The following is a 24,425-nucleotide window of genomic DNA, read 5'->3' on the forward strand; positions in this document are numbered from 1 at the left end:
CCGATTTCATCATTGCAAGTGGTTCATTTTCCTGGAATGAAGCTTTGGAAGATCTTTTAACATCTGCCTTTGATTGATTGGGTTATTGTGCTTTTTTGGACTCTGATTTCAGATGGTATCAGTGATGTGTACACCAAATCTCTAATCCTTTGAATTGGAACACCTGACTTTACCTTTTTCAGGAAGCAGGAAGTGGATAGGCTGAGTAGGGGGTGGAACGCAGTATAAAGAAATATATAGTAGACCATCTTCCACAAATTTCTTTGATCTCGCCTGATAACAATGCTTGTACTTTTAGCCACTGATGAGTTTTTTTTACAGTGGGACTTGGGGATTTCCTTTTGCTTGATTTATTGTTTTCCCTATCCATATTCTCATTTGTTTAGCTAATGCAACAGTATATTCTTTTTATTAAAAACAGGAGTTTTAAACTGAAGACAGGATTTAACTCTATTTGGTCCGAGTGCAGTTGAAGTCTGGTTCCTTCGACTATTAGATGGAATACCAGTCTGCAGTACCAGCTTCCTGCTTGAGACTGTTCCAAATAACCTGACAATGCAGCTGAACCTTGTACTTGATGTCACTTTCAGGATACCAACAAAAGGCTACATGGATTTAGGCCAAATCTCTCTATTCCTTTGAATTGGAACACATGACTAACTTTTTCAGGAAGCAGGAAGTGGATAGGCTGAATCGGTGTGGAACGCAGTATAAGAAAATATATATAGACCATCTTCCGCAAATTCCTTTGATCTCACCTGATAATGATATATAGGGGTCATCTGTTATGCCAACGAGTTCTTTACTGCATTGCATATTGCATTTTTGCAGAGGAATTAGTCACTACTAAATCTAAGTAGACATTGCTTCCAGATGGACAAGGGGATGGTGAAGCAATTCTTTGGTCTAGGCAGAGTGCTAGAATCATACAATAGTTGTGTTAATGGTACAGTACATGGATATGTAATTAAATTTTACCCATACAGTTGGACAAATAGGTATAAATGGACAACAACAACTTGCACTTATATGGCACCCTCCACGCAGGGTAGTATCTCAAAGTGCTTAACAGTGACTCTGAGCCGGTGGGAGGGGGTGGCGGTGACTGTAAGAATGGTCGAAGAGGAAAGTTTTCAGGCACGACTTGAAAGAGGGGAGAGAGGGAGCAAGACGGAGGTATTGAGGGAGAGTGTTCCAGACTTTTGGGGCGTAGTGGCTGAAAGCACGACCTCCGATGATGGAGCGTAGCGTACGAGGGACGAGCAGGAGGACGGTGCCAGTCGAGGGGAGGTGGTGGATTGGGGAATGAAGAGGTCGGAGAGGTAGGGAGGTGCCAGGGAGTGAATGGATTTCAGAAATCCAAAATCTGACAACCTGATGCCTGTCAATCTTGGCTTCAACTTGTCTTAAGATGTAAGGTTGTGCAGAATTTTGAAAAAAATCTTAAATAAATTTTAAAGTATACTGTTCATAGTTGCTTGTGTAGGAACAGTGTTACAACACTGATCTCAACCAGGAGCTCACAGTTTGAACCCCAGTAAAGATTAGTGATTGCACTTGTCAAAGAGATAATGAACTTAGTTTGTCTTTTACATAAGTCACCTGAGAAAAATACAGAAACGTGAACTCAGATAGGGTCCTTTACTGTATTGGTTGAATGTGCAGCCTGGTAGACTGAGAAACATGAGATAGATTGTTTGTGGCGTTATTGATCACATCTGGCTGTATAATCTTGAACAAAGAATGGACAACATTTATTTGTTTGAATTATATTACAGCATAGAAAGGCAATTCTTATAATTCTTCCATATTATATGAATTAGAACCAGAGAAAGAAAAATCATCTTTCACAGGTTGTGTTTTACGTAAAGTTATACCCTAAAATTTCAGGCAGAGGAAAACGGCTTGTTATTAAAGTGTCCTTCATGCTGGATAGCGTCTTGGAGCACGTGACCACATGCTCTGGAAAGGAAAGCATACTACACACTGTTCTAAAAGCAATCAGTTCAGCAAGGTAGTAACTTGCCATTTTGGATCATTTGAAATGAATTCAGCTTGAACTATTTCCAAAACTGGTGTTTTTTAAAAAAACGATTTTGTAACTTTGCTTGTATTCTGTTTTGGATGTAAATTTTGTCAAAGGCTATGCTGGTCTGCTCGAGTTTATAATAAGTGTTCAATAAAAGCTGATTTTCTTTCTCTGATGGGTTTTCCTCATGGTTTTGTTCAATAACGTAGTGGTGAAATTGCCATGTACTCCCATGATTATATTCTACTTATGCATATTTGGAAGAGGAGACCGAACAGCAAAACATGACTAGTAGTTGGGAATATCTGTTTCTGTATGCCAGAGAAAGAGAGAGAGAGACTGATTGTTACTATGTTTAACTTTTGTTTGTCTAAAATGAAAAGTAAGCTGTATTTATTTCCCTTCATCCTTAAAATTATACACATTTATGCCATGTCCTTATCCTTTCTGCAGTATCTAGGTCTACGTTATTCTGGTTTCTGTGTTAAACCATATGTGAATGTTTTTGCAGCTGTGCTATAGAGAGGTCAGTGATGTATAGAGGAAAAGTGAATTGCAAAACCCTTGTATTTAAAAATCAGCAGCTTGACTGAGTTCAGATAACTGACTTTTAATATCTTTTCATCAAGCACAAAGGCCTAATCCTGAAACTACTTGAAGCACCAGTGTAGGTAGACCACCTCTGAATGTGTCATTCCCTCCTCACCACAAACAAAACACATTGACTGCAGCTTTATGAAGTGAAAATGCTGAAGAAAGGGAAAAAGTGACGGAGGCGTCTACAGTCAGTTGTCTGAATGAATAGCAGCTGCATCTGGCTGCTATAGACAAAAAGTTCTAAAGCAGGGATAATGGTATGGGTCAGTCACTTTCATTAGTGCAGAGGAGTGGAACTACCTTCCCTTGTTTCAATATCACTGACCCTGAGGTTGTATTGTTTAGCAGTGTCAGGGAAAGTGTGTAAAAAGACTTCTGCTATTTTGTGGTATTTTAAGATGTGAAAGACTGAGTCATGGAGCTGTGAAATAGAACTTAATTTGCCAAATTCTGCTCACAATTAAAATTTGAAACAAGAGACAGATAAAAGTGTATTGTTATATTCCCCCCGTCTCTCTCTGTCTCTCCAAATGGCAACTCTTTTCCTTCATAGTTTATATGGACAATTGTCAAAAGTCTGTTTATGTTGGATTCAGTAGTGACTTTTCATATCAGTTTATAACCAAACCAATTTTCTCCAATTTTCCAATTTTATTTAAACATCAAAGAAAAGATGGTATCATTAAAAATTATGGCTGAGAGATTAAAATCTTAACAATATATGGAAATAGCAATGAACCATTAGTTTGGTTGTTCACACAATTGCATGTTTGTAGTTGCATTTCACTAAAGCTGGGAAACAATTAACATTAATGTTCTGTTTGGAATGTTTATATACAAAGTTCTTTTCACTTTTAAGTGGAGCAGAGTTTAGATTTATATTTCTGTTTTGTTTACTGCAATCGGTATTGTCTGTTATGAAGTAAGGGAGGGTTCGGACATTCTGTGATCTTGACATGATGGCTGGTACAACGGGCAAATTGATCACATCAAACTGCAGCATTGCGACATTTAATCACAAGGGATTTAGATGCTTGTGCAGCTTTGTTTGTGACCAGAGAAATAGTTTGTCATCAAGTCAACTCTACAGCCAGTTTGTATGTGTTTGGAATAAAACAACCCTTGTCTATTCTTCATGCGTTCGAGTGGAAAGGGATGCCAGTAATGCTATCATTATCCATGGAATGGAAATTCCACCTACACTCGTAAGACCTTACAGCTTGTAAGACCACTTTGTCTTATAACTTAATGTTGGACAGAATTGTGAAAAAGCCTTAAATTTCAATCATAAGTTAGAAATTATGATTGAAGTCCTGGGGAGTCCTGTAGCTCAGTGGTTAGAGCATTCGCCTTCAAGCGAGGCACCTGGATTCAACTCCAGGCAGGGCGAAACCTTGGGCAAGTTTCCTTACTCCACACGCCTAATAATAATCCCTCCAAAACCCCCCAAATTAATAATTTCAATCCACGACTGTTTGTGGGACACTGCGCAATTGGCTGCTGCGTTTCGCCCACAAACTATACGGTCAATTCACTTTACGGCATATTCTGCGTAGCGCTTTGAGACATCTAGAAGACGTGAAAAGCGCTATATCAAATGCGAGGATTATTATTATTATTATTATGAAATGTCCACCATTGAAGAACTACAGGAAAAACTAATGTTCAAATTAAGTACCAAATTTAAAACTTTTCGTTTAAAACACTGAGAAGCTTGACATTCCTGGGTTTGTTATTTTTAAGGACTGTGTAAATGGAGAAATAATAATAATAATAATAATAATAATCCTTGCATTTGATATAGCGCTTTTCACGTCAGGAGGACGTCCCAAAGCGCTTCACAGAACACACTGTAAAGTGAATTGACTGTATATTAATGTTGGGAGACATATGATCTGATCACAAACAAAACTTCACAAGCATCTAAATCCCTTGTGATTAAATGTTGCCATGCTACAGTCTGATATGATCAATTTGCCTATTGTACCAGCCATCACAGATCAAGGAAAAATTGGCATTTGTTTCATGACTGTTTGTGAGGCATTGCTGTGCGCAATTGTGTGTCAGCCTGGCTTAGTCGTAGCCTTTTCGCCTCTGAGTCAGAAGGTTGTGGATCGAAGTAGACATTCCAGTATAGTGAGATATTAAACCGAGATCCCGTCTGCCTGTTCAGGTGAATGTTAAAGATCCCGTGGGACTATTTGAAAAGAGAAGAGAGTTTCTCCCAGTTTCCTGATCAACTCCAAATAAAAATTCGTCACTCACTCCATGGTCTGTTTTGTGGATCATTGCAATGCACAATTATGCTGTTGCGTTTGCCTATAAATACACAGTTGGCTCCATTTTACAGTAAATCCTGTGAAGTGCTTTGAGAGATCTTGACCATGTGATAAAGCGCTATATCAAATGCAAGGATCATTATTAGTCCTGTACCTGAGTTGTTATAGCACTTGCCTTGCAAGCGAGAGACCTGAGTTTGATTCCCGGTAGGGTGAAACGTTGGGCAAGTTTCCTTCCTCTCCCCCAACCTCTGTTTACCTAGCAGTAAGTAGGAACACCGTTGTTAGTCAATTTTAGGATCGCTTTCCCGGAGGTAATAATTCCTTCAGAAAAAATGTGATCACTCAATCCACGACAATTTGTGGGACGATGCTGTGCACAATTGGCTACCGTGTTTCGCCCACAAACTATACAGTCAATTCACTTTACAGTATATTCTGTGAAGTGCTTTGAGACATTTAGAAGATGTGATAACCACTATATCAAATGCAAGGATTCTTATTATTATTGTATGGAAATACACTAAAACTCCAGCTGGCCGGACTAATGCTAGGAGCTGGAATTTCTAGCTAAGTAATTACAATACCAGGGATAGTGTGTACAAAGAATTTTGATGATTTGTGGTGTTATTTACCAGCTTTTTTCAGTGCCAATAAATGCCAGTGCCGTCATTGTAATTGTTTGAATCCTGCAAGCAGAAAATAGCAAATAAGCTGCCCTTCTGCTCGCAGGATTCAAACTGAGTCAAAGTCGATATCCCTGGCCACTGAAGGCCAGAAAGCCTGGGAAGTCGGGTGTGCCCTATAAGAGTTGGGCTGGGGGAATCTCTAGTGGGCCTGCAGATCTTTTTTAAAATAATTCTGTTACAGGTCCAGTCCGGCCAGGTAGGAATTCTGGATACTTGGAGTCTGTTGAGCTGGGGGGGGGTTACTGTATTTATAGCCATGGGACTGCTATTTGTTATTATTTAGTTCTGTTCTGCCACGTGCTGCACATGTTTTGCCCGTGTGTCATTTGTATAGCAGACACTTTATAGGCACATGTAAAGAATATTACACTGTAAAATACAATAAAATGAAGTGGGACTGTGACCGTTTGATGGTTTGCTTCCCTGTTTGCTCCTTTTATATCACTTGTGGTGCTACTCCAGGCAAAGGCACCAGTGCATGTCAAAAAAGTCCTGCTATCTGCATCTGTGGCAAAGTCTGATAACCTAGATCAGGGCCAGGGATCCCTGTGAGCTCGGTGATGATTTATGTTGTATGAGCGAAAGTTTCGGCAAAAATTCTGAACTTTGGTGTGTCAGAAAGCCATGCTGCTGCCAAACCAGGTTTGAATTTGTGAAACGTTCCAAATTTGGTATTGAAAGAAGGAAGAACTTGCATACTTATGATACCATATCACGTTTAAACGTCTCAAATCACTTTACAGAAATGTAGCGTATAGTAACTGTATTTGTAGGCAAACAACACAGCCAAGGTTGGGAAAACATCCATGAGGTGAATGGCCAGTTAATCTGGAGGATTGTTGGCCAGGATGATTAGAAATTTCCTCTATGTTTGAATAGTCCATGGGATCTTTAACATCAGTCGGTATAGTCAGACAAGACTGTGGTGTAACGTCTCATCCAGAGGATGGCATATCCTATCATGCAGTATATTGGTGTAATAAGGAGACTAGGTTTTTAGTACATTTATAAATCCTGAGCTCTCTCCATAGTGACTGCTAAATGGTAAATGAAGCAGTCAGCACAGGATGGCTCCACATTAGTTAAAACAGACTCATAATACCCTGAGGATGGCTTACAACACAAAGAGGTGAAGGATCGGATTCTGCGGGGTTTAGAAAGTGTCAATCTGTCTGACAGTTGCTTTTAGAACTACAATGAAATCTTAAGCGAAGGTTTAAAATAACCAGTGGAGCTTTTTTTTTGGAGGGGGGCGCAGGGTGGGGGGGGGGGTGGGAGTTGAATTAGGTGCAGTTAATTGTCAAAATGTCATGATTAATGTGAATTTTATTTCTTAATTTTCATTGACATTAATATTTCACTAAACTCTTTAAGATTTCAAAAGGTGGGAGCATTTCACTTAAGTAGCAATTCACAATTGAAAACCTTTTATTTGTTGTATTCTCCACTAAGGAGGCTTTGTGAAAATTCAAGTATAGTATATTGTCTTTTTGGTACCTCAGGACAGAAAATCAAGAAGAAACTAATTCATAATTGTCTCATTTCTCCCCAGAGGCAAATCTACAGTACTAGCAGACACGAGAATGTTGAGGCTTATAGCAAGAAAGAGCTCTTGGCAATAAAATCTGACATGTTGAGTTTGATGAATTGAACAACAAAAGGATTTGTCATTAAATTTTGCTTCAAGAGATTAATTTTGTTTTCTCCCGATATTTGAAACTGAGTTTTGGGATCACGCCCTTGTGGTTTTACTTGTCGGTCACCAACTTGAGCTGAAGTTTTGAGATGACTGCAATAGTTATTGGAAAAGCTATCTGTGAACAAACTGATTGTGATTAATGAGAGAATGATTGCCATTCTGGCTTTTGTTTTGTTTTTAAAGACGTTTCTTCAGATCCTGGGTGTGGTAGCTGTGGCAGTATCTATTATTCCTTGGATACTCATTTCAGTTTGTCCACTCTTCATTGTGTTCTTTTACCTCCGCCGCTATTTCCTACAAACTTCACGCGACATTAAACGTATGGAGTCGACAAGTGAGTAGAACCCTGAAAACTGGATATCCTTTTTATGAAATAATAATAATGATCCTTGCATTTGATACAGAGCTTCATCATGCCTTTGAGACATCTCAAAAACTTCACAGAATATACTAATTAGCTGTGTATTTTGTGGTCGAATGTAAGGATGATTATTGTCATAAATTTGCTATGTTTGTGATATTTATCATGTTAAAGGTGCCAGATACTGACCGAGTTTAAATGTAGATATTTTGGGTGGCTGTGAACTGAAAGTCCAATGCCAATGACCAGGCTTCTCAAACTTCACCACTAACAAGGGGATCATCATTGGAGTTGTAGATCAAGACTTTCAATTCCTGGTTAGTGGAAATGCTGGCTTTTCATTAAAGAAAAAACTCAAAAAGCCAGGTTTGCACTAACCAGCAAGGTAGGAAACCAGCAATTGAATCCCAGCTTGAACTTTCATCATCTATTTACAATGCATCTCAATCTCAATGTTTGTTGAAGAATCACTGCTCCAGTATTTTGGCGTTAATTTACCTCCAAACATCCAGTTACATTTAGCACATTTGTTCTCTTTTGGCTCCTGCTTCCCCACTGATCAGCACAACGATCCAAAATATCTGCATTTAAACTCCCTGCTCCATACCGTTATGAATCGGCCAAACAATCTTGAAACACTTGTAGTACACAAAATTGGGTATGTTTGTTATTGTTATTAATGTCACATTTTTAACACCATTTAAAAAAAACGGTCCAAGCTTTCTGCACCACATCACTGCCAAAGACAACTTAAGTCAAAGTAGTATTATCTCAACAACAGGGAGCAAAGTATTTTGGGGAGTGGCTATTCTCAAATTCAAATAAAAATGTTTGCTATAAAATAAGTTGAAATATTAGTTCAAAAATTTACATGGATTATCTCATGCCTGCCTTCAGTTTTCTAACCTCCAGCAGCTGCCATGTCTGCGGGCTGATGATTCCCCACTGATCCCTCTGCTCCCAGTCTCAGCATGCGATTTGGCTGCTGCCCCTGAACCAAGCCATCCCCTCCCAAAGTGCCCCCGCTCCTACTCCCCACCCTTCATTACTCCTCACTCAGTCCTTCTCTCCTACCACCCTCCCCATATTCTCTCCCTCCTGGACCCTCCCACAGCCTCCCTCTGCTCCAGCCTGGTCATCCTCCACCGGGCTCACCAGAGCAGCCACGCCCGCTGCCCCATCCCCCACCTATTCCACAAGACCCGCCTCCGACAGGTGAACCTCACTTCTCTGATCCACCTCCTTCCCAGCTTGTTGGATGGACATCAAGGCCTGGATAAGCGCAAATTTCTTGCAGCTGATTGTCGACAAGACAGAAGCCGTATTCTTTGGCTCCTGTCAACATCTTCTCTCCTGCGGGTCTGAACTCCTCAACCTCTCTGGGCTCCGTCTCGGACTCACCGAACCCGTGTGCAACTTAGACATCACATTCGATCCCAGCTTTCCTTCCTACCCCACATCCGTCCCCTGACCAGGGCCGCTTTTTTCCACCTCCGTCACATTGTCGGTCTCCATTTGTACCTCAGAACCAAAGCAGCCGAAACCCTTGTCCACGTCACTCCCTTTGGCACATGGTCAGACTCCGCCACTGTCAAACACTCCGGGACGCTACCCCACGTGAAGGGCGCTAAATAAATACAAGTTGTTGTAATATCAGTTTTAGTTCATCCGATTGGAGTGCAAGTGTCAGCAAATGAAGTGAAAAATTCTGCAATGTGCAAGGCCTAAACCTTTTCTAAATGCTGCATAAATTCAGTAAGGCATTTGGATGTGTCCAGTAAATATCCTGGGATATCATAACTGACTCTAGCGTCAGTTCCAAAGGCACTGCAGTTCACATGATTAATGGATTAGATTCCCCCATCTTTGCTGAGTAAATTGATCTCACTTAGAGCAGTGATGTCACAATTTGTTTCCATCCCCTGACCTGGGGAAGAAGAAATTTAGTGGTGTTCCTGCTCCTGATCAGTGTGGTGAGGGGCTGCTGCTGGAAAGTGTGCATGTATAGATGTTGAGTGAAGACAGATTCGGGCTTGGATTTGATGTTTTCCACATGGTTGCATAATCCACTGCCACTCAGAGTCTAGATTCACATATGAAGAACAGCCTCTTGAGTAGGGTAACACAAGTTTGGCAGGTGTCACTGGATCTGTACTCCAGTTTGAGTCACTACCTTCAGAGAAAGGGGGGATTACATAACAACTCCATTATATTGCTTGCTGTACATTGTGTGGGTCTGACATTATCCGGAATAATATTTGCAGTATTAGTCATTAATCCCAGGAAGAATATTGTTGCCCTTTTTGCCCTTGGGAGGATATAGTTGTAAGCATTGAAGATGATATAATGTTTCAGGAATCTAAACCATGAGGTCAGTCTGCAAGGTGATCTAATAGATTAAGAATGACAGCTGACGCAGGCAAATTGTTCAGTGTAGTGACATGAGTAAAAAAAATGGAAATTATGGAGGAAAGAAGGGAAATAAAGTGAACCCTTTTTAAACAAAACTTAATAGACTCGTGGATTAAATTTCAAGGGAAGGCGATTCCAGCTAACAGTTTAATCCGTTCAACAAGCAGCTAAATATATTTCTGGAACGCGGAGGGTTTAGGTGGACCTGAATGTCTGGCGTCTATGTCAAATCTTACCAAATATAATAATTGCTTTGGTTTCAGTTTTGATTTCCACTAACTGTAACATCAGATGTATGTCAATAATTTTATGTGCGATATTGGATAATAACCTGCCAAAAGCAGTTTTTCTTTTACATCTGCTAGACTGTGGCTGACAGACTGTATTATTCACCAATTTAGACTCATTTCATTCCATATGATGCAATTGCACAAACTAAGGATCTTTGTTCAGTCTAGCTTTCGTGCCATTTGGTAATCCTGCTGGGTAGCTTTGTTGGTCAAACGCCAGCCTTGGGTCTGAAAGTTCCTAGGTTTGAATCTTGGATCTACTCAATCCATCATTCTTGAGATGGATAAAATGAATATCATCTCTAAAGGTATCGCTGCTCCAAGACATTACCACACATGAAGGGTGCTATAAAAATGCAAATTATTGTAGTAAGTGGGTCTTTGCAGGGTTGAATTGACTTTGAGAAAACATGCCTGGCAGGTCTGCAGTAATTTAAGGCAGATTAAATATGTAGACACCTTTGTAAGTTAAAGTTCTAAAGGGTACGTGGTTGTTGATCGACAGGTACCATACAGTTACCTGTTTCATTCAATCATGATGGTAGTAATTTATAGCAAATGTCTAATTTTTCACCCTCCTGGAAATAATAAAGTCACAAAGTTAATTTATACTTCTAGAAATGTAAAAATACTCAAATCTTTGCAGAGGATTAATTAAATACCCAACGGCGTTTTGTCATTCAGCTCGAAGTCCGGCATTCTCCCACCTGTCTTCATCTCTAGAAGGGATTTGGACTATCCGTGCTACAAAAACTGAGCCTCAGTTTCAAGCAAAATTTGATGACCATCAAGATCTCCATTCAGGTGAGATATACTATATGATTTTTAAAGATAAAATACCATCAAACTCCACTGTGTACATGTTCTTCAGATAAGTAGTGAACGGAGACTAGACTAGACTAGTATGAATGGTGATTCCAGGCTACATGAATAATAGATCCGGTTCTAATTATTATTCAATCCATTTATAAAGTTGGTAGGATTTAGTAGCATTTTATATTAACTCCAAAAGAAAGAAAATTTAAGAAGCTGACTCTGTCCTGTGTGGAGCAAAGTTGATGTTTTTTTGACTAAGCACTGTTAAATTGGTTGCATTAGCTCACATGGGTAATGAGTAGCAGAATCCACCTGTGATATTTATAGCATCATTGGCAACTTCACTCATCACCACCTTAAAATTGTTGTATGTGGTGAAATACAGTTACCTTCAGCTATTGTTGCAACTGTGTTTTACTGTTCACCTCTGGTTGAACATGAACACTTTTCAGGTACTAACTTTTTATGTGCCATGTGCTTTAGATGACACCTTCCTTCCCCCCCACCATTCCCCTCCACCATTGTGAACCTATTTAAAGTGCATATAGTGTTCACTAAGAAATGTAATTATCTTAATAAAATTGTAACCAGGTTAAAATACAGAACAAAATCCGGTCAGATGGCTCATCTGGCTGATAAACGTGTGATAAGATTGTACATAACGCTGTTTGTTCATTATTTGTGTGCTAAACTATTGTCAAAATAGTGAAATATGTTTGCAGTGTTATTGAGTGTTTGTTTTCCTGCAGAGGCTTGGTTCCTGTTTCTGACTACCTCACGTTGGTTTGCCGTGCGATTGGATGTACTTTGTGCCATTTTTGTCACCACTGTTGCTTTTGGTTCTATTTTAATTGCGAACCGTAAGTAAGACTTTCAGCTCTTTATCTTTTTTTTTCTGTTGTAAATTTTAGTGTGTAGTTTAGATATATTAGTTTGTATTTTGCTGGAAAACTTTTTGACACATGATTTGTAAGTTGAAGTGGTAAATTTTTTAAAAACTGTTGTCCCACTTTTATTTTGCATCACTCAAGAAGAGGGATTAGGTAAGTAAAGTGCCAAATTTGTACAATGGTGGTCTGAATGTGACTTGCCTGGTCAGCAATTGCATCACTGCTGTTAACATGCAAACTTAGCTAACATTCTAGTGTGGACAAAATTAATTAATGTGGAACTAATATTATGTCCATCATTCATGTGTCGCACTGTCAGAGGATACAGTTCAAGATCCTAGTCCTCACCTTCAAAGTCCTCCACGGTCTTGCTCCCCCCTATCTCTCCGACCGCCTAACCCCCTACCATCCTGTTCGCTCCCTCCGCTCAGCGGGCTCCAGCCTGCTTCACGTCCCCCGCCTTACTCGGCCCAGTATTGCCGTGCGAGTCTTGTGCCACTTTGCACCCACCCTCTGGAACTCCATCCCGCAGTCCCTCCATCTCGCCCCCTCCCTCTCCACCTTCAAGACCCACCTCAAGACCCTCTTCTTCGACCGTGCTTTCGATCTCCCTGCTTCCCCCCTGTCCTCCCCACCCTGACCCTCAGCTTGGGTCCATAACTCTGTCTGTCCAGTGCCTTGGGACCTCCTCCCGCCATTAAAGGCGCTTTACAAATGTAATTTTGTTGTTGTTGTTGTGGAGTCCTGTAGCTCAGTGGTTAGAGCACTCGCTTTGCAAGTGAGAGACCTGAGTTCAATTCCAGGCAGGGCGTAACCTTGGGCAAGTTTCCTTACTCCACACGCCTAATAATAATCCCTCCAAAAAAAAACAATAATAAATTGGTCATTTTCAATCCACGGCTGTTTGTGGGACACTGCTGTGCGCAATTGGCTGCCGCGTTAGCCCACAAATATACAGTCAATTCACTTTACAGTATATTCTGTGAAGCGCTTTGGGACGTCTAGAAGACGTGAAAAGCGCTATATCAGATGCAAGTATTATTATTATATAACCCTGAAGGTAACTATTGGTGAGTCTTTTGTCCACAAAGGCTTCTGTGGCTGAGCCTGATCCTAACCTCACACAGCATCCATGCATGTGCACCTCCACCAAGAGGGTCTCTGAATAGTGATCAGGAGCAGTAACACTGGTTGATGATCCCCTCCCTAACATGGGGTGCTGAGGCCAATTGAGTTCCCCCAGTGCTGCCCTGCCTTAGGTCACATAATTCAACTGTAACTTACAAAGGAAGAATGTAGTTTAAAGTGCTACCCTCTCTGAGTAACAATTACCTGAGTCACTTTTGACTTGTAAGATGCAGTGCAGAAACCTCCTACCTTTAAGAAGAGATATGTGTTTGATGTTATTTAGTTCAATTTAACATGTTGCAAATACTCACTTTTGCTTGTGCTCTCTTTTTCTTCAGTTAGTCTCATATTGATCTTGTCTCCATTTTAGTTGGTCTTGTCTTCAGGTTTGGGGTGAGGGAGGGCAGAGAAGTAGGAGGGTGGCTGAAGGCACGGTTGAAAAGGAGCATCTTGAGTCGTGCCTTGAACAAGGCAAGGGAGTTAGCAAGGTGAAGGGATTGTGGGATGGAGTTCCAGAAGGTGGGGGAAGAGAGGCTGAAAGTCCTGCCGTTGATGGCCGGGTGGGTGGGTGGGAGACCTGGAGCAGGCTGGAGCTTGCTGAATGGAGGGAGCTGCCAGGTTGATAGGTTGTTAGCAGGTCAGAGAGATAGGAGGGGGCAAGGCCGTGGAGGGCCTTGAAAATGAGTACAAGGATTTTGAATCCTAACTGTTCTTCACTGAGCTTCATTTATGTTCAAAGGTAAATCCAAAAAAATCAAATACGGTAGCCTGAGGAAGTTAAGTGAATGTGATATTGGTGTCAGATTTTATGTGCATGTCACCGTGTGAAATTAAACTAAGAGCACGTGGACTGCCTATTTGCAGTCGTTTACAATATCTAGGTGCAAGGTTCAATAAATGTAATCTCTTTCTAAATAGATATTCCCTTCCTTTAGAACTTGGAATGTATGTCTGCTTTAACCTATTCAGAACTGACTGCAGTTTTTGTTTACCTACCACCACCACCGAAATAAAACCTTTTGGTTTTGGAAAATGTAGAACAGGCCAATCTCTTGCAACAATGAAAAGCATTTACTAACCAAATTGCACCTTTAGTTGCATCTTTTTAGTTATTTTTTTTTAACACAGCTACTAGTTATGTTCATAGCTTGTTGGTAACCTGTTAAATTTAAAACCACTCTTGCAGAAATAAATTCAGGACAGGTTGGCTTGGCTCTCTCTTATGCTATCACCTTAATGGGCATGTTCCAATGGGGAGTACGGCAAAGTGCTGAAGTTGAAAATCTGGTAAGATTGTTTTTAAAATGTTATTTTTGATCCATCAATTCAGCAAGTAAAACATAACTGTTGTTCCTGTTTCGCTTCTTGGGTTTAAATTGTTTCTACCACTTTGAATCAATCCTCTCTTTCCACACGCACACATATACTTCACACATACACAAACACACTCCAGAAATCTTGTACAATATCATGACCATTAAAACCATTACTTTAATAAACTTTCCAACAGTCTGAAATCCTTATGTTTGTAGCCTTAATACAATTGCCTTAAAATCCAGGTTGAAGAATTTTGGAAAATTCTTAAACATAATCTTAATTTGAAAGTAGGTTTTCAAAGGCATTTGAAAAGCTTCGAAATTTGGACTGAATTTAAGAATCTTCCAAATTCTGTACAATCTTAATTGTTAAATCAATGATCTTAAGGCTAAGATCGTGAGAAATGTTGAGCCTTATGGTAGCTTGAACAATGGGGAAAGAGAGCAACCTCATCTTCCCTGGTTTCTCAGCATTCTCATCCTTCTTCATATCACATTTGTACTGACTCTGAGCTGGAGCATATACACGTTTGTCAACAGTCTACCTCCAACCTACAATGATACCCCATCTCTGTCCATGGAATTGGTCCCAGCATGAATAAAAGAAAGCCTCTGTGGTAGATTTTGTACCAGGAGCAATTCAAAGCCACATAGCAATGTGTGCGCTGTGGATTTACACAACAGGCCCATTTTAACTTGCTGAATAGACAGAAGAAACGATGAAATAAAATGGTTTTGTGCACCAATGAATTTCAATAAGACTACCCTAGAGGCATTCCTGATGAAATTAAACAATCAAATGTTAGCTCCATTCAAGTCAACACTGTGGATTTGGTGGTGGTATAAACAAGGTATTAGACAACTTGTTCATGACTGGCAGTATCACAGTTTCCCATTTTAGAAGGTTGGCTGAATACTGTATTATGTTACGACTGGCATCCTTCTCATCTTTAGACTTCGTCTGTACAATCCGCCAACATTGCAAATAGTAGGTTACCAAATGCCTGATATTTACATTTTATAAATTATTCACTTCACAAAATAAGATATTTGGCAAAGCCTAGTCGTTTGTAAGCCAGACTTCATATTTGACTCCAATATTTTCATCTTCAGATCTACATTAACAAATCCTTAGATGTGTTCATTTTGCATACTATTATATTTTGAATGAAAAACAGCCTCAGGTTAAGGACATTAGCTAGAATTTTCTAACACAGGTCTTATTTCAAAAGCAAGAATTCGCGTTTAGATAATTGCACATCCATGTCTACACATATTGTATAATTATACCTTTGACGAAATGCAGAATGAGCACAAAAATGATGTTGTGATTCCCACCAGGCCTATGAAATTGTGTCCTTGGCAGCATCTTTTTGTTCATTTTCATCTTTTCATGTTTTTGTATTCATACTTTATTGCTGCAGCATTCCATAGATGTCCTCAAGCTTTCATCCAAAATAAAAAGTGCTTAAATACGTATACCACATAAGAAACTGCTTCTACTGCTGAATCTGACCTGCTGTCAGTTGTTGCTGTTGGAATAGTTTCTTGTGTAAATGATTAATCTGGCTGTGTCAAAAAAGAATCTTATTACTTCTCCACAAAGAGTTTTTTAATCTTTATTAACAGTGTACATGTATAGTTTCGCTCTGCAAGATTGGTAAAATCACATTTCAGTGGGACCTTGTTAAAACACACTTTATTCTAACATGGGTTTGTTTATAGCATGATTGGGGAGTGTACCCTGATATTTACTTCCCCAAAATTTTTCAAATGCTCGCTTCCAAAGGCAAGCCAGATTCTCAAACGCTAAAGAATGGCAGACTTTAAGGTCATCCGGAATAACGTCGGCCGTGACCTGATGACCTGGAAGTCTGCTATTTTTTTATTGCAGGAATAGGATATATGCGAAGTGAATGGGAAATACCAACAGTGCCCTGTTAGAATGTTAGTTGGGATTTTATGGACCTGTAAAAGGGCTCTACTGTATATTTCTCCAACATTGAAGAAATTTTCATTCATTCTTGTCAGTTGATGTAATGTAAAGTCCCAAACCTTGCTAGGTAATCCTCTTAATATTTGTTCACTTAACAAAATCCACAATCACCAAAAATGTTCCCCTAAATCAAGTACTAAAAAGTAATAATAACAAATTACATTTGAATAGAGCCTTTCAGATTGGGAGGAACGTGCGAAGGCTCTGAACAGTTGAGGATTTGGACCCGAGCAAGCGTTGGGATCAGGAGGGGTAGAAGGTGGAGAGGATGGGAGTAGGAGGATAACCAAAGGCATGGTTGAAGTTGAGGGTCTTGAGATGGGCCTTGAAGGAGACAAGGGAGGAGGCAAAGGGACTGTGGAATGAGGGTCCAAAGGCTAGGGCAGAAAGGCTGAAAGCCCGACCGCTGATGGTGGGGAGGGAGACATGAAGCAGGCTGAAGCCCCCTGAAATGGGGGAGCGGATAAGTCGGTATAAGGGGCTCTATATACCGAGCCCCTTATCACTTAGAAAAATTTCAAAGCTTTCATAAAATGAGTTATTTTGAAATGAAGTGGCTGTTAAACAGGCACCCATGCCAGGCGTGTCTCACAACAGCAATGAGATGAATGTGCAATTATCCTGGTAACTTTAACTCTGTTGTCCAACTCTTCTTATCGGAAATACATCCATTAATAGCATAGTTAATCACGTATAAAATGGGATTTCATTGCAAGATTATTACATTTATGTCTGGAAGATTTTATTTTTTAAAAGTTTAGTATTCGTTTCAATTAACTATCTTAACATCTGTACACACTCTCTTCAAGAGAGAGATTGCAATAGCTTTATTTGATCTGCCATATAAATAATCCCTGCATTTGATATAGTGCCTGTTCACATCATCAAAATTTCTCAAATTGGTTCACAGATTTACTGTGAATTTGTAGGCATTGCATCAGTGTCAAATAATCCAAGGTTAAATACAGAATGAATCTAATGCAAAATAAAGTTCAATCTGTTATCATCCAAACACATTTGTACAAAGGCATTTTGAAATGTCTTCACTGGTGTTGGGTTTGTGGAGTCCTGTCGCTCAGTGGTTAGAGCACTCGCCTTGCAAGCGAGAGACTTGGGCTCGATTCCAGACAGGGCAAATCCTTGGGCAAGTTTCCTTACTCCACACACCTAATAATAATCCCTCAAGAAAAAAAATAATAATTTGGTCACTTCAATCCAGGACTGTTTGTGGGACACTGCTGTGCACAATTAGCTGCCACATTTCGCCCACAGATATACAGTCAATTCACTTTACAGTATATTCTGTGAAGCATTTTGAAACGTCTAGAAGACGTGAAAAGCTCTATTTCAAATGCAAGGATTACTTTATTATTATTACAATCCTGGAACTCCTTACCCAACACCATCATAGGACCACTATTACCATAAGGAATACAGTGATTTTCATGCCCGAGATAAATCATCACAACCCGAGAAAAATGAAAATAAAAAGGGAATCAAAGCAAACCAGAGGAGAATTCTGTAAGAAAACATTATTCACTGACAAACCAATGATGCATTGTGGAGTTGTCACAAGATTTCTGAGTGAGGATTGGTAAGGTATTGCGAAGGCTCTGGAGTGTGTTATTATTTGGTGTAAGGTATTACTGAGTTGTAATATTGCTTTTTGAGAAATTATTTAAGGTGCTGTATGAATTTAAGTTGTTGCTGTCTCCCATGTCCCTCCATTAAACACTTTTGTCTGTGCTTTAACTTTTCAGATGACTTCAGTGGAACGAGTGCTTGAATACACTGAACTTCAAAGTGAAGCCGCATGGGAATCATCTAAACCCCCACCAAAAGACTGGCCAAACAAAGGGACAGTGGTATTCGACGGAGTCAACTTTAGCTACAGTGTTAATGCTGATCCAGTTCTTAAGAACTTGAATCTAACCATCAGATCAAAAGAAAAGGCAAGTACAAGAAAATATTGTTCAAGAATTGGTTCTTCAAGTGAGAGATTGGATTCATTGGTCAGATTTCATTGGAGCAGAGAAGGTTGAGGGGAAACCTGATAGACGTGTTTTTGACAGGGTCAATAGGGAGAATTTATTTCCATTGATGGGAGAGTCAGTGACTAGGAGACATAGTTATGAAATAGCACAAGAAATCAGTGAAAGGAGAACTTGGAAGGATTTGTTTTGCCCAGAGAGCTATTGGGATGTGGAATGCCTGTGGAGTAGAATGGAGTAGAATCCATTGTAGCTGTTGAAAGGCATATGAAAGAAAGGGGCAATGGGGATAAACCAGTGCAGTTAGATTTATTTAACTTCCTTTCTCTTTGAGCTGGTGCAGACTCGTAGGCCGAATGGCCTCCTTCTGCTCTGTAGATTTCTATGTTTCTTAGCTTCCACATTATGACATGTTTGTCTTTGACTTGTAACTACAGTAGTTTTACTTCAAGCATTAATTTAAAAAAACATAAACTCAGCATCTCAGAAGCTATGATGAATGTTTTGAGCTTAAATGAAAACTGTTCTAAATATTCAAATTGTTTTTTTTCCTACTCTAGCTTTCTGTTTGAAGTGTGATACCATGTATATGTGGAACTATTGTCAGTAGTTTGGTTTGGAGTCTCTTAAAATAGCAATATCTTAAAACAATGGCAATGGGTTTCCATATGTGTTGGCTCCTGGCTGCCAAAAAAAAAGTATGGAAGCGACAGATAAAATTGCTCACAGTAAATAAGGTAACCAATCTGGGAAGAACTTGGACAGTAGTAACTATAATGTGGAGTTTTTTTTTATTAAGTAAATTCAACAGAATCAAATTTTAATATCAGTTTGATTTAGTGTCAGAGAGAAACTGACCAGGTAGTTGATCACGACTCATTCAGCACTTATGGCAAACGCCTCCAGTTAAAACACAATAGTCATTTGCTTTTGATTACATGAAAGTCGTTTCTGTGTGTTAACTTTTCTGATTGACTGATATATGTGGTATGATGAACACTGAATGTATTTGTATTGCTCATGTTTGCAGGTTGGGCTTGTCGGAAGGACAGGTGCTGGAAAGAGTTCTTTAATCGCAGCCTTGTTTCGCCTGGCTGAACCTGAAGGAAAAATCATGATTGATGGCATTCTGACCTCAGAACTCGGCTTGCATGAGCTGCGGCAAAACATGTCTATCATTCCTCAGGTACAGTGTCTGCTGAGCGCAAAACAAATGGTTCTCAAGCCCTATCATTTTGCAGTCAAATGGTTTAATTTGTGTTCAGAGTTTTGGAATCTCAGACTAAAGACCAATATGTCACACAAGATGCTTTCTTTTAAATGCAGACTTCAACTTGTAATGAGAAGGCTTTCCTGTTAACTTGCTAACTTTGTCACAGGAAAATGCTTGTACGTGTTTTGGTACCACTATTATGCTAAATTTAAACTTGGTTTTACTTGATCGTAAGTTATTTTGTCATTGGCAACTTGTAGATTAAGGTCCAAATGGCAACACTTTTCGAATTCCAAGATGTACCTGACATCCAACAGCATGAAAGTAGTTTAGGCAATTTGTTTGAGATAACTAAGGTATTAGCCTTGAGATAATTTAAGGCTAATATCTTAAATAATAATAAAAGGAATCCTTGCATTTGGTATAGCATTTTTTTTTCTGTAAAGTGCATTGCTGTGTATTTGTAGGTGAATATAGCAATGTGCAAGCTGCCCAAGTACCATCCAAGCACGTTAGCACAGCTGTTTGTTATTTTGGGTTACATAATATGTACACGGGCATAGGCCTTCCATCTAGGAGCCCTTCTCCACACAGGTCTGCTTCTTTCTGATTTTTGGGTGATTTATTACATCCGGGGGCGTTCTCCCACCCTCAGCCCGTCTGGTGCAGCCAGCTCAATAAATTGCTTGGAATGTTCGTCTAAAAGCTTTGCCATTTGTTTATTGGATATAAGCCTATGCTCTTAAATTATGTAACTTGTACATTCCTCATTAAATCTCCATCACCACGGGGGAGTGATTTAAGGTATTCTATGATCCCTTGGAGGTGTTCCTCAGCAGTATCCATTCTTGTATCAGGGTTGTACCATTTCATGGATGCCCTCGGAGTGACTCACAGGAACATCCTTCAAGGTTGAGGAGTTAAAACGAAGTCCCGTATGCCTATTGAGGAAGACATCAAAAAAAAAGGGTGTTTTCTCCCGGTCCTGGCCAACTATTCCCCCAAATAAAATTGGTCATTTACTTCATGCTGTGTGCATATTGATTGCTGTTTTGGGCCACAAAATACACAGTTAGACCACTTAACAGTATATTGTGTGAAACATTTTGAGATATCTCTACATAAGGTGCTATATCAAATGCAAGTATTATTATTATAAGGGCAGGATCACAGGACATTCATCTTGATCTGCTACACATTTGACAACTCACAGCAGTTCTCCATCGTATGTGCTGTCTAAATATAGCATTATTTATACTGGTCTATATACCAATTCCAGGACTGAGACTCAGAAAATAGAGGGAACTTTACTTTGCATTAGGTTCATACTGCATTTGACCTTGATGCTGATTCAACACCTACAAATCCAAAGTCTTATATTTTATAGTAAATCCTGTGAAGCGTAATTAGACATTTTGATGACATGATGAAGCGTGATGTCAAGTGTAAGGATTGTTATTATTATAGTTGTTATACCAGTGCATTTTTTTTAACTGTCAGACAATGATATGTTGTTTACGATTTGCTTGGGACCACCGACAAAGAAAACAAATTAGAGTATGAAATAAATGCACAACTGTCAGTGGCAGCCTAAATCGCACATGTTAAAATGCTGTACAATCCTCAGATTTTTCAACAACAACTTACATTTATATAGCACCTTTGACAGTAAAGAAATGCCTCAAAGAGCTTAACAGGATAAAATTAATTTAAAAATAAGTGAATGTTGTTCTGAAGTAAAAAGTGGTTGTTAATTTGCATCAGCAATATCTTACAAACAGCAGTGAGACGAGTATCTAATTTGAGGCGACTTTGGACGAGTCGACCACGCTATCCTACTCCACCGCTTGTCCTCCCACCTCAACCTTCAAGGCACTGTCCTTGAGTGGTTTAGGTCGTACCTTTCTCACCGTCTTCACTTTGTCTCGACGAATGGCTTCTCCTCCACCCCCCGTACTGTCTCATGTGGTGTCCCTCAGGGCTCTGTCCTCGGTCCCCTCCTCTTCACCCTCTAGATGCTCCCCCTTGGTGACATCATCCGCAGACATGGAGTTAACTTCCACATGTATGCGGATGACACCCAACTCTACCTTTCCTCCTCTACTCTCAACTCCACGACCACCGATGTCCTGACAGCTGCCTGTCTGACATCGAGTCCTGGACGAGAGACAACTTTCTTCAGCTCAACGTGCGAAAAACCAAGGCCCTCCTGATTGGCTCACGTCAGCGCCTCCGCACCTCAGGCGCCGACACCATCAGCATCCAAGGCTGCACTCTCCACCTCTCAAAGCCAGTCAGGAACCTCGGCGTTTTGTTCGACCCTGAGCTGTCCTTTCTCCCTCACATCCGCACCACAACTGGCACCGCCTTCCATCACCTCCAGAACATCGCCAGACTACGCCATTACCTCACCCCTCACGCTGCTGAAACTCTGGTCCACACCTTTGTCACCTCAAGGCTGGACTATGGGAACTCTCTCCTCGCCGGCCTTCCCGCCACCTCCCTCCACAAGCTGCAGGTCATTCAGAACTCTGCAGCTCGTGTACTGTCCCGCACCAGGCTTCGGGACCACATCACTCCCACCCTCGCTCACCTCCACTGGCTCCCCATCCCCCAGGGGATCGAATTCAAGATCTTCATCCTCACCTACAAGGCCATTCACGGCCTTGCTCCCTCCTACCTCTCCGACCTACTATCCCCCTACCTACCTGCCCGCACCCTCCGTTCCTCCGGCTCCGGTCTGCTCCACGTCCCCCGCCCCAATCGCCCTACCATCGGTGGTCGGGCCTTCAGCCTCTCAGCCCCTAGGCTCTGGAACTCTATCCCCCAGTGCCTTCGCCTTGCTTCCTCCCTTTCCTCCTTCAAGGCCGGTCTCAAAACCTTTCTCTTTGACCGAGCCTTCAGCTCCCCTCTCGACTCTCTTCCCCCTCCTCGCTCCCTCCCTTCCCTCCCCTCACCCTGACCATTTCCCCCCTGCTCGGGTCATGACCCAACTGTGCAGCGCCTTGGGACGTCCTCCTGACGTGAAAGGCGCTTTATAAATGGAATCTTGTTGTTGTTGTTGTTGTTGAGTGAGAAATAGAGAGCCGGGAGGGTAAGTTTCTTAGAAATAGTGGGTCTGTTAATTTAAACCCCAAACCACAAGGTAATTGGGACCTAAATTAATGGCTCAGTCAAAAGAGGGATGATGATGTGGAAATAAATAAACTTGTATTTCATATAGATTATTGTTAGGAAGGCAAGTGTGTCAGCCAATCTGTGCCAGCAATATTCCACAGACAAAACTGAGATGGGTTGGCAAAATAATTAAAACATTTTTGCAGTGATTTTGGATTGGGAGATTATTATTCACTTGTAATCAGGTCATAACATATTTGTCTGAGTGGTGTATTTTTAATAACTACCTCATTTTTAGTTGGCATTGATGTTTTATGATGTGTTTTCATTTGATTTTTAAATGTTGTACACTGTGTTCTGCTGCATTCTCCTTTAGTGTAGCAAATCTTTCGACATGCTTATAGTTTAAAAAAAAGTCCCAATTCATAAGGACGTATTGAAAGATTTGCTGCAGAGTGAATGGAGCAGAATTGCCCCCATTGTCTCCCAGGTACAACCAATTAAACTGAGAGAACTAACACCTCCAGTTCTGAACTTGTATCCTTTTACATCACCATTCAGCTGCAAAGCACTGTCAGCTTCGTGAGGCATTCACAAGCGAATAAGTAATCCATCATAATGGGGTCTATTATATGCATTTCATTAAAACTAGTAATCTTTTCATTATGTCTTTATAATGAGGAAAGCAGAAATATGAGAAGGAATTCTGCCATTTGCTGGTGGTTGAAAGGACTTTGCCCCTAACAGAGCCTTCATAGCAGGAAAAGCTTGCAGTTTGCAGAAGGGAGCTCCAACTAGTTAACCCATCAAGCCTGTTCCGCCTTTTGATTGGATCATGGCAGATCTTTTCATCCCATTTTCTTTTTTTCCCTTATCTATTCAAGCCTTACTTCCCAAGTTTCTATCTCCTTTAAACCTTCCAATTCTGTATGTATAGCATTCCAAATTCTTACAGCACTCTGTGTGAACGGACATTTCTGTTTTCATTCCACTATGTAATAATTTTAGCTCTAGGAACATAAGAACAGAAGGAGGCCATTCAGCCCTTTGAGCCTGTTCCACCATTTAATTAGATAATGGCTGATCTGTACCTCAACTAATTCTTTCAATTCCAATTTCCCACTTCTCCCCATATCCCTTAATATCCTGACCTACCAAAATTCTGTTAACCTCAGTCTTGAAGGTGTGGATTGCTCTAGCATCCACGGCCTTTTGGGGGAGAGAATTCCAGATTTCTGCCACCCTTTGAGTGAAAAAATCTTCCCGATTTCACTCTTAAATGGCCTGGTTCTAATTTTAAGACTAGGCCTCCTTGTTTTGGATTTCCCACGAGAGGAAAAAGCTTCTCTGTATCTACCTATCGAATACTTTCATCATTTTAAATATCTCAAAAAAAACCTGATTTTAAATTTAAATTTGTTTTGTTTTCAATCCACGTACCAGAGGAGAGAATTGCCCTTTAAATCGGCACCTTAAAATCTTCTGCTTCGATCACATCTATGGTGACCTCTCCCTTCTCCATCCACCTTCTCCAATGCTCAGAGTACAATTTTGTTATTGTGAAGCGTTCCAATACATTTTCTTATGTGAAGGGCATTTTAT

At 40.4% G+C, this 24,425-nt stretch overlaps 1 protein-coding gene across 1 annotated transcript in view; it reads left to right on the top strand.

Moving 5' to 3' along the window:
* The window catches only part of abcc4 (ATP-binding cassette, sub-family C (CFTR/MRP), member 4), a 107,131-nt gene that overhangs the window by 58,801 nt on the left and 23,905 nt on the right, over positions 1–24,425 (top strand). Inside the window, exons 21-26 of the mRNA XM_007890786.2 lie at positions 7,477–7,627; positions 11,041–11,160; positions 11,922–12,032; positions 14,377–14,477; positions 18,263–18,454; positions 19,524–19,679. Of these exons, the coding sequence (XP_007888977.1) occupies positions 7,477–7,627; positions 11,041–11,160; positions 11,922–12,032; positions 14,377–14,477; positions 18,263–18,454; positions 19,524–19,679 (831 nt within the window). The remainder of the gene's footprint in view (positions 1–7,476; positions 7,628–11,040; positions 11,161–11,921; positions 12,033–14,376; positions 14,478–18,262; positions 18,455–19,523; positions 19,680–24,425) is intronic.

Source organism: Callorhinchus milii, unplaced genomic scaffold, assembly GCF_018977255.1.
Source record: "Callorhinchus milii isolate IMCB2004 unplaced genomic scaffold, IMCB_Cmil_1.0 Scaffold4, whole genome shotgun sequence".
Classification (NCBI taxonomy): Eukaryota; Metazoa; Chordata; class Chondrichthyes; order Chimaeriformes; family Callorhinchidae; genus Callorhinchus; species Callorhinchus milii.